Here is a 10,764-nt window from a genome sequence, read left to right on the forward strand (position 1 = left end):
CATTTCACATTAGACTTGAAAAAATAAGGATAAGAAATAAATAATAAGAAAAAAATAAGAATGGAATAATTTGAAAATACAGAAATGCCTTTCACATATACTTCACAAAAAATAACTCAAATCAGCAAAGATACATTGTTGCAAATCTACAAGCTTTCTATAACAAATGACAAGTTGAAAGACAAGAAAAAAAATTTACATTCGGTGGTAAAAAAGAATAAACTGCAACATTTATCACGATGTTTGACGATCTGCAAGGAGAGCACGCAGAGGTTTTGCCTACTTTCTCATTGCTTTTTGATACTTACTTCTGATTATCTAACTGGTCGTAATGAGTGACATAGTTTTCTTAACTGTCAGTAACATTCTCGAAAACTCGTCTCAATTTTATGATGGTTGTCGAACGAATTGTCCAAACAAGAACTACAAGATCCAGTAAACAAAAAAAAAAGCAAACAGGTGCTCGGAACTCTAGTTTTGATACCACAGTCAAATATCTTCACAACGTTACATGTATATACAGAACTTATAAGGTAATTAGGTTCTTCCCTTTTACCTTTTATCAAAATCGGCGTAACGTTTTCATTTACATATAATTTACATGTACTACTTTTCTAAGTATTTTAAGTTTACATGTATCGTATGAATGTCACGTATGTTTTAATTGGACCAAGTTGATTTATTAATCAGGCTTACTTATTTACATATATTTGTATTATATATTATAATTAATATGTGTAACTAATATTTCTTGCCTGATCAATTATGCCTATTTACATAACTGATTTATAAGATTTCAAATGCAGAACATAACGGCCACTCATGGTATCATTCATCTTAGAAAATATACTCCATCTACTTTTATGTAACTTTTAAATTTGGGGTTAGATAAAATATGAAAGGATGTATATCGTTTCAATTTTATGGTAAGATTTTTCTTAGACCCTTGGAGATGAATTCTTCTTTTAACGATGGACACAATAATATAATAATATAGACTATAGAACATCCACATTTGAAAAAAATGTAAATTAATCGTAAATAATTTTTGAAATGTCATATATACAATCATTCATAGTACATATAATTCAATGCTCCGATAGGTCTTAATGGCGTTGCAGAAATTATAGCAGCCCAACTATCTTGATGAAAATTATCCTGAAACGTATCATCCCATTGCCATAACCTCGTGAGGGTTGAAAGCATTAAAATCTTATTTGTTAAAACGAGACCAAAATCGAAGTATAAAAATTCAAGAATCATATCAGAATTAATTTATGTATTACACCTTGCGATCTCGGTTTATGGGAGACATGATTCTTCTTTTGACCTCGATGCAGCGCAATGAGTTACTCGTTGGTCTTATTTATGCATTAGGATGGCGACGTGACTTGTCCCAAGCAAAAGGAATATTCGCACGATTTTAACTTTTATTTGGATTTCTCTAAACACCATGACCTTGCTTCTCTATTTTCGTGCACATGCAGTTTCTATCTTGGATAAGATCTCCGGCTGTTCCACTATCGAGAAGCTTAATTACGCGATATGTTAATATCATAGAGTTGCGTAGTTTCATAGAGGAAAGGAAGTCCCTGATAGATTTTATACCGAATAAAATCTCGCGATTAACAAACTTTCATCGCTGTCAAGACGATGTTAATCATTCCTCAAAATAATTTACATACCATAATACTATTTACGTCGTAAATAGCTACGTAAAATACCGCGTACGTCGATATTGGTAATTTGTACCCGTATAGCGTAATAACAACTATAAATTGATATCTTGCTAAATTGATATCTTAAAATTTTACTTGATCATGTTAATTAGGTGACGATTTCTCTACCGAAAATACCTTTAAAGTAAAAATTCCTCACCCTTTTTAGAACACCGTTTGAAGTCAATGATTAAGCATGTCTTAGCTCTAAAAAGTAATTTACTGATAAATCAAACATATTTTATCAATGATCATGTGCGCTTCGAAAAAAATGTATGTAGATTTGATTGTAGGGACGACCAGGTTAAACTAAGATACCGATGCCTGGAGGGCGGATTCCTTAGACACGCCACATTCACGATGCAATTTGTTTAACTTGATCATTCGTTGACCCAGTTTTCGCAAATCATGTGATATGATATAAATCGATACTAGGAAACAGGAGAAATGAGCGAACATATAATAAAACAACTATTCGGCCGACGAGAAGATAGGTCATCGTCGATCGTTGCAAATCGAACGTTCGATTCAATTCAGACCGGTCAAATCATAACAACGTGACAACGAATAAGAACATTATTAGATCTTGATCGTGAATCGATTTTATTTTGACACCTGAAAAAAAGAGGGAGAGCAGAATTGCTCATTAACATCGGTTATTTAAGGATTGCGGTGAATATGTGGCTGAGGGAATTGTAGTTCACGGATTCGAACTCGAGGCACGTTAATCACCGTCGAAAGTATTGAGTTGATTAATGCATTCTATTTCACGTCTATCACGATAATGCAGAATTTTGCAGTTAACATCCTATGATGGCATGCATCTGGTTCAAATAAAAAACGCAAATGAACACATAACATGTGTAAAAAGAAAACAAGTAGACAAGTGTAAAGGCAATAAAGAAATGTAAATAAATCAAATCTGTGAACAAGACAGAAGGCTAAAGAAGAAATGTAAGCAGAAAATGTAAATAAACAATAACTATTGTATAAACAATTTATAATGTGTTGAACGTGTTAAACGATTATCCGAATCCAGTAATACAAGTGAAGTAGGTGATAACTGCTTTATGTAATAATTGTGGGAGTTACTTATAATGATCAAATATTAGCTAATATCTCAGCGCAAAGAAATATCGACAGTGATAGTAAACCGCTTCCTTGAAACGGTATCACTATAACAGCGGTCTTATTTTAACACGTACCATTCATATGTGGGCAGCTAGTAGGAAACAGGATCTTTATCTTCTTATTATCTGTCAGAAGATAATATAAATATATACAGTGTATCTTAATCGTTAGACCAATATATATATATGTGTGTGTGTATATACCACATATATATATATATGTATATATGTGTGCGTGTGTGTGTGTATATATATATGTATATTGTGCGTATAGATATATATATACCACACAAGCTCTTTATGAAGCAAAACGCGCACACATTAATAAAGATGCTTAATATGCTTCTTACCAATCTTTTTAAAGAAATAATAACGAACGACAGAATTTCTTCGAAGCACCATAAAAATTGATGTCAAACCAACTGGGCTACATTTCACGGAACGAATAGAGGTTTGAATCAACAAACGGCCTCGCAGGAAAAATCGCAGTGGACAATAAAATTTGTAGACTCCCGACCGGAGTAATTTCCTGCTTTGCATAATTTGCGAATAATTTTATTGTTTCGGAAACTCGAGTGATCGCTAGAAATCACGGCTAGAAATGGACGAGGGAAAAAGAAAGAAGATTCGTCATGTCAGGCCGCGTTTACGGTTCGCCTATTGTCCACCTTTGGTAGCCTCTATTTTATACAAAGCCAAGGATACCTAGATTTACGGCAATATGCAATTATTGCTCTCGAGATTCACTGGAACGCGATCGTGAACGAGCATCGTTGCCGGCAGATCTATTCCGGTGAAAGTACTGAACTCTATCATCAATAATTATTGATCTTCTGACAAAAAGAATAGCAGCTTGGTCGACTTTGTTCTCACATCAATACGTCTCCGGCAATGGAATTATGCCACTAGGTGAAGTGTAAAACGTCTTCGCGAAAAAATACTCGTAAATACAGAGAAACTGATCTGTTTCTCTGTTAACGGAAACACGTGTAAAGGTGAGAAAAACTCTGCGTCCTGAATATCTCTGTTTTTGAGAAAAATCCAGATCTGGATTGAGGAAAAACGAACGATCGGGATTCGATCGATTCGTAATTAAACTGGACAGTATGATTAAACAGGGAAAAGTCGTATCTCTTAAAGATCCGTGTTATGCGATCAATATAAACGCGCGCACATAATCGCGCGTAACGGAATAGAGTTACCGCGTGCGCCTCATCATGCCTTTCGTTTTCGGTTTCAGTTGCATGCGCGAACACAGGCGACGAAGTAGGTTGCAGAGTGGACAACTAGCTCACGACAGAGAAATGGTGAATCAATGTCGATGCGTCTGAGGTTGATTAAATCAAACAAAACACTGGATTCGACGTTGCAAACGCGTATGCATAGCTGGGGCGATGCAACGTGTCGCTAACGACCTCGTTTTGAAATATACAAAATGAAGTGCAACTAGAACGGTAAATATGCTTCTTTGGCTAGGTAATGAATGCAATAAATTCGATAAAACATTCCTTCGTGGATTGGTGGCCTAGAAATAGGCACCTCCTGAAATTATTAATTAGGAGCATTCATCCTATTAACTTTTTTTTTGTAACGCGCGTCTCGTATGCAAAGAACGTGAGAAACGTGATGTCATACGACTATTAGTAAAGTGAACCGCAGCACAAATGTCTTTTTTATCCCGTCGATAAATCAAATATGTACAAACTAAACTAGTAATAGCGTAGGGATAGAAGATGAAAGAAGCTATTAATTGATAATCTAAAAAACTGAAAACAACGAAGAAGCTGGTATTCGAGGTCGATGGTTATATTGACTGACCACTACTCCTTTTATGGAATGTGTGAATTTTCAGTGGGCACTGTTATTGCTTTGAAAAGAATTGCTTTGCACAGTGGTCAGAAACCGTAAAAACCCGGTCTAAATTCATACGTCTCTTAATTATGTGTTATTATATACAAACAGAACAATTTTTTGGGGTTTCCGGAATCACAGAATCTAGTTTTGGTATTTTTCTGCTAGGATGAGAAACAACCCTTATAAAACCAGCCTTTTGGAAGATGCATCAGGCTAGGGAAACAAAATATTCGCCACTTGATGCAATAGATTTCGATTTCAAGCGAATAGTTATAAAATAAATATACCCTCGAAACAACACATGTCTGTCGTTTTTTTTCTAACTCGACTCTGTTTAAAGCAAATAGGATATGCAGCAATAGGATAATTTGTTTGATCGTGTCTTGGTCGTTAATAATACTGCTACTCGATCAGTGTTTTTATTGTCGTCAAGCGATGCGTAATCGCAAAGTAACACGAAATCACGCCTACTTGTTGAATAAGGCAGCGTCCAGATAGTGGGGAGTGTTATCTAAACGAAGTAAAGCATTCGTATTCTACGATGAACTTTAAATTTTCGCGAACGCTTGATATTTCAAACTGCTCTTACGACAGTAGAAAGCAAGTGGCCCCATCTATTGGGGGGTTGGAGTCTTACTAAGAAGGGTTGTGACTATCCTTTGGTATCTTTGCTCTTAAGTATTTACCAACTCTCCTATCCCAAATATTAAAATAATCTCCTAATCCTCCATTAAATTTATAAATTTACCAAAATACCTTTCGCTAAAATTTAAAGCCATCCAATTTAATCCAGTCTACTCTAAAATCAGAACTTCAACTTGCAAACCGAACATAGGCACACCACCATCTCTTGGCGGAAGGAACAAGCGAGAAATGATGGACAGTAGTCGCGCACGCGTGCACGTTATCGATAACGACGTCGAAGGGGTGAGAAGCAGAAGAGAGAGAAGTGCATGGATCGAAAGGTCGAGCGAGACACGAGGTGCCGAGTACTCGATGGAACGACACCGCTGTGAACGGTGGAATCGTTCAGTCGTCGGCGCGAGATCCGCTACCGTTGACGTCTGAGCGTCCTCTCGCGAGGATCACGCCAAGAGGAATTCTCTTACTTCAGGAACGAACGAACAACACCCGACAGGAGCTGCTGACTTGCATAGAACCGGTACGACCGCATGGTGGGGTGAGTGCTCGTGGAAGAGTAGGAAAGAAACTGGTGTGTGTCGGTGGTGGGAGGAGGAACAAGTTTGAGGAGCAGAAAAGACTCGCAAAATGTCGAATAACAAGGACGTCAGCGCGTTTGCTGACGAGCGAAAGATCGACATCGAGAAGCCATACTGGGATCAGAGCACGTACAAGGGTAGGGCGCTACACTTCCTCACGGTCACGAACCCATTGAATCTATTCCTCAGCGCCAAGGAGCTCGAGCACGCCCGAGACATCGTCACAAAGTACAGGTAGTTAATATGTATGATGTTGATAATACATCTGACATCGTTATTATTTTACATCAGAATATATGTTAATAGAGGTTGTTTATGCTGTTGTTGGCTTAATGTTCGTACGTAACGTTTGTATTAACATAGAAAAGGAGATAGCCTGGCACAATTAAAGGTGACGCAGGACGAGTTATGGAAATGCAAATACCGGTACGACAGCGCGTACCATCCCGACACGGGCGAGAAAATGTTGCCAATTGGACGCATGAGTGCCCAAGTTCCGATGAATATGATGATCACCGGCTGTATGTTGACGTTTTACAAGTACGTACTCATTGCTGACGTAAATTCTCGCGATATATACTACATAGTTTCGAGGAAAGGGGATCGAGTTTATCGAACGCGCCGATAAACGCCGTTTAGACCTTTCACCTTGTGTAATTCCAAATTACAAACACAGACGTCCGACGACAGCGACCGACAGTCACGTTTTCGCGCGACCAGATAAAAGCGAAAGAGAAGAATCAATCAGTATGTCAGAAGAATTCAATTATCGTGTTGGAACTTTATCTCGAGACTCCTCGTTGCTCGACATAACAGACGCAGATGTCAAACGCATGTCAAGGACAATAGCGAAAGGATCCGTTTTGATGAATTTTATAAGATATTCTCATAGCAAACCTTGTTAGAATATTTCGTTTATAATTTTTCAGAACGACAGCGCACGTCGTCATTTGGCAGTGGATAAACCAATCGTTCAACGCGATCGTCAATTACACAAACCGCAGTGGATCAAGTCCAATCCCCATGAACACGATTTTACAAAGTTACGCCATTGCAAGTGGAGGAGCTGTGATGACAGCCCTCGGGTTAAATCGACTTTTACGGAATGCACCACCCTTGGTAGGTCGATTAGTACCGTTCGCAGCAGTTGCCGCTGCCAACTGCGTAAACATTCCCTTCATGAGAATGCCGGAGCTTCAAAACGGGATCGAATTACAAACGGAAGAAGGTACGAAGGTCGGCAGCAGTAGACGAGCAGCAAGCAAAGCCATTGCCGCTGTTACTCTGTCTCGTATTCTTATGTCTGCACCGAGCATGAGTAAGTATTGAAATTGCTTTCATCTGTTATTCGATATGGAAGTCTGTCGTATGAATAGAGAATTAAAAAATGTTATATCTGTTTTAGTACTGTCGCCCATTCTAATGAATTTCATGGACCGACGACAAATGTTACGTAACGCGAAATGGGCAGTCGTCCCCATACAAGTTTTAATTTGCGGAGTCTGCCTGACGTTCGCCACTCCTCTTTGTTGTGCTCTGTTCGTACAACGAGTACCTATTTCGGTGGACGATTTAGAACCAGATGTACGAGATCAGGTGCTCTTCGCAAATCCTAATCTTCGAACAGTATATTACAATAAAGGCCTTTGAACAAGTCGCAAGACTGAAATGCTATCGGGGAAAATATGTAAAATTAAAGAAACGTATCGCGAAGTGGAGAGTTTAAATCGCGATATTTCTATGCATAAAAGTCACTGACGACTCAGAAGTGATTCTATTAGAATCGAAAAACATATAAACATATAAATAAATATGCAAACATATCCCCAAGCGCTATTCGCTGATATTACGACTACTGCTCGTCGTAACTACCAAATACCGCCAAGGAAAAGTAACGGAGACAATAAAATGGTACAATAAAGTAACATTTATTGAATACAATTTATAAATTTACATTATTTAGTGTTACAATATTCAGTTCAAGTTTAGTTTTTATATTATCCTCTTGATCTATGCCGACCTTCCGTAGAGGAGCCGGAGGTTTTATTTTTCGGCCGAATCGACCAGTCTTCCTCTGCCACAGACCGCTTCTCGGTCGATTTCCAAGTTCCCTATTCTTCTGTGCGCTACCAATTGGCGTCGTACCATGTTCGACATTCGACAGTCTACCCACAGTCGCCATACAGGTTTTGTAGATGCTGAACTCTTTCTTGCTTGGCATTTTAATGACCACGCGATCCTCTCCATCCTTCCTTAATATCGTGCCGTACGTTCCAGCGGCGTGAATGAGAAAACCTCCTTTATCAGGATATTTTTCCACGCAATTAACGATCGTCCCTTTGGGCAACGCTCCCAATGGATAAGCATCTCCTTCAAAGGCTCTGACATGATTTTCAGGAATGCCTTTATGAGTACGGATTATGTCTCCAACTTTCATATTCTCCGTCGCGAGAATATACTGCAAGTTAGAACCGCTTGCAATCAAAGCTACGAACGAGGTTCTGCAACCGTCCTTGAATACTGCTAACACTTTGTCTTCTCTTGGGGGTTCATTAAGATCAGTAGGCCCATCTCTGATCCACTGGATCCAGTGATATTTGTGTTTGATTCCTCCACCGATACCTTTTGCCACCAATCTTCCTGTTTTAATCGTACATAACATGAATGAGAAAAAATGTAACATTGATTTCGATATACGCTAATCGAATTTCCCGCCGTAGTAGGAAATTCCTTTACCGACTGATGGCTGTATTGTCGAAAACAAGAAATCTATATGAGGGTAAGGGATATAAACTTTGAGAAAGTAATTTTTCGTCGAATTATGAAAATGTCTTCTTAAAAGAGAACAATATCGAAGCAAAACGAGTGAAATTTAAATATAACACGCACCTGTAACGGGATCTCTCCCTGCTAAATTCGTAACATTTAAAGGTTCAACCGTATACTTGTCTTTAAAGTGCACGATTCTTCGGTAACTTTTCCCTTTCACTCCAGGTTTTGGGACTTTCACAAGATTCCACTGATTTCTTTTCGGCTGCACTTGAACCGGCACTGAGGCAGGTTTGTAACAAATATTGGCGACATGTCTCGTGAAAACACGAGCTACCAACGACATGGCAGACATTTTGACTCAGGTCGATTACAGTGCCATCGTCTCATCTAAAGAACATGTTTGAATCCAGCGGTTACCGGTAGATGTCATTAGGAATGTTTCTAATGTATCTTGATTCGTAATTGTTAGTTAGAACGCGTTAATGTTCCGCGTCGTGTCAACTTAGAATTTTCCGTTTAAATTAATGCGATAGTGTTAATAAGAGTGCTGCGAAAGTGCTAAGCAAAATGTAACAGATAACGTAATTACAGAGTTAAATCGGTATCGCTGATCGTCATACGTACTTGAGAAAATGATCATTGAAAGATATACGCTTCTTAAGAACCTGAACGCAGCTAGCAAACGATCGGAAAATGAAGAGCTGAGAAGAAACACTGACAGATATGAAAAATAGGGCGTGCCAGATTCATCAGGTACGTTACCGGGGCCATTATATTTATACGAAAGATAAAACAACGTTATATTGGAAATCAATAAATGATTTTCCATGCTGACGAGCAATGCATCGTCGTTTCATGCTAAATTTTCACCGGTGCATAAATATAAAATGCATTATCGCCGGTGCACGTTAAATCTCTCCCGTACACGGGAAAAAGTGCGAGTGACGAGCCGTTAAATAACGATACGCGTATAAAACGCGGGAACAACGCGAGCGCGCCCTCGCGGTCCCCCTGCTCCGTGTACTCGGAAAACAACCGATCGTAATCTTTTTAACCTTTTGAATAAAAAAGGTCGGAACGACATTTTCGCGCACAATATCATTTCTATCTGAACTGAATCGAATCGGAAACTACGTACCGAGGCACGCGTAATCGTGTCTGAATAATTCTCTCGTGGCTTAATCGTACCCTGTTTGGCGGGCTTTTTGAAATAATAATCGCGAGTAAACGGTTGTGTAACGGCCGTACGAAATAGCTTGCGACTCCAAAGAAGGTCGCGTTGTTCAAAGGAGCAAGAACGCGCGAGTATACGCGAACCCTCGTGACGAGGGACAGAAAAGGGAAAAGGTGTGACGAAGATAGTGGCTAGGTATGGGATGGTAGGGACGAAGGGGCGAGAGAGGAGGGAACGCTTAATTGGCCTGGGGTAATTATTTTATTAAGTGAGAAGATGGCGGATGGAATGCTAAGAGAGAGCATGCTGGTGCGGTCTGGCGGGTAGGTTGTCGGTGGTGGGCCGAGAGGTGGGGCGGGGGTGCAAGCGCGAAGGGTGGAGCGAGCAGTGGCGGCGGCAGGTGACGGTGTGGAGAGCGTTTAAAATACCTACGTACCACGAACGTGAATACCGCGGAGCCAGTTTCCCGTGTATATGCGAACGCGGCCGCAACTTTCCGCCGTGTACGTGTCTCTGTTCGCGTGCACGCGTGATTCTCCTCTCATCGTCGCGTATACGTTCATGCGCGCTTCCACCTAGCACGCGTCGAGTACGAAAGAGATGGAAAAGCCACGGGTAGGTTCTTTCCTCGTACAGAAAGAGACGGAGAAAGAGGAAACGTAGCTTGAGAGGAAAGAGAGGAAGGGAGAATGAGGCAAGGGGTGGAGGAAGGGAACGGTGCTTGCGCGCGCGTTCAACGTTTCTCTGTTGGTTGCGAAGGAGGAACATCTATTACCCGGTACATGGGCCAGAGGGGGAGGGGTGGAATCGTCGAGGGAGGGGTGCGGGCAAGAGTAGTCGAGCGGCAAATTGTCCGCCATCTTACCCACCTTATACCTTATCTCACACCCTCACCG

General features: G+C 40.0%; 2 protein-coding genes across 2 annotated transcripts; one reads left to right on the plus strand and one right to left on the minus strand.

Annotated features, from left to right (window-relative positions):
• Nucleotides 1–5,632: 5,632 nt before the first annotated feature.
• LOC100743454 (sideroflexin-1) lies at nt 5,633–7,859 on the plus strand. The gene is made up of 4 exons (XM_003494581.4): nt 5,633–6,156; nt 6,286–6,462; nt 6,852–7,240; nt 7,328–7,859. Exons 1-4 carry the CDS (start codon nt 5,972–5,974, stop codon nt 7,570–7,572), a joined length of 996 nt encoding a protein of 331 aa, XP_003494629.1. The 5' UTR covers nt 5,633–5,971; the 3' UTR covers nt 7,573–7,859.
• LOC100743575 (39S ribosomal protein L2, mitochondrial) lies at nt 7,829–9,081 on the minus strand. The gene is made up of 2 exons (XM_003494582.4): nt 8,812–9,081; nt 7,829–8,562 (listed from the first exon to the last, which is right to left on the minus strand). Exons 1-2 carry the CDS (start codon nt 9,044–9,046, stop codon nt 7,865–7,867), a joined length of 933 nt encoding a protein of 310 aa, XP_003494630.1. The 5' UTR covers nt 9,047–9,081; the 3' UTR covers nt 7,829–7,864.
• Between the last annotated feature and the right edge of the window lie 1,683 nt (nt 9,082–10,764).

The sequence above is a fragment of the Bombus impatiens genome, unplaced genomic scaffold (assembly GCF_000188095.3).
Source record: "Bombus impatiens unplaced genomic scaffold, BIMP_2.2 scf_2850, whole genome shotgun sequence".
NCBI lineage: Eukaryota > Metazoa > Arthropoda > Insecta > Hymenoptera > Apidae > Bombus > Bombus impatiens.

What these genes read in the sequence shown, in the direction of transcription:
- LOC100743454 (XM_003494581.4), top strand. Translation starts at nt 5,972, where the DNA reads ATGTCGAATAACAAGGACGTCAGCGCGTTTGCTGACGAGCGAAAGATC. An exon ending in TGTATGTTGACGTTTTACAA is followed by an intron (nt 6,463 to 6,851) that starts GTACGTACTCAT and finishes ATAATTTTTCAG; the next exon opens with AACGACAGCGCACGTCGTCA. An exon ending in TATGTCTGCACCGAGCATGA is followed by an intron (nt 7,241 to 7,327) that starts GTAAGTATTGAA and finishes TATCTGTTTTAG; the next exon opens with TACTGTCGCCCATTCTAATG.
- LOC100743575 (XM_003494582.4), bottom strand. Translation starts at nt 9,046, where the DNA reads ATGTCTGCCATGTCGTTGGTAGCTCGTGTTTTCACGAGACATGTCGCC. An exon ending in AGGGAGAGATCCCGTTACAG is followed by an intron (nt 8,563 to 8,811) that starts GTGCGTGTTATA and finishes CGATTAAAACAG; the next exon opens with GAAGATTGGTGGCAAAAGGT.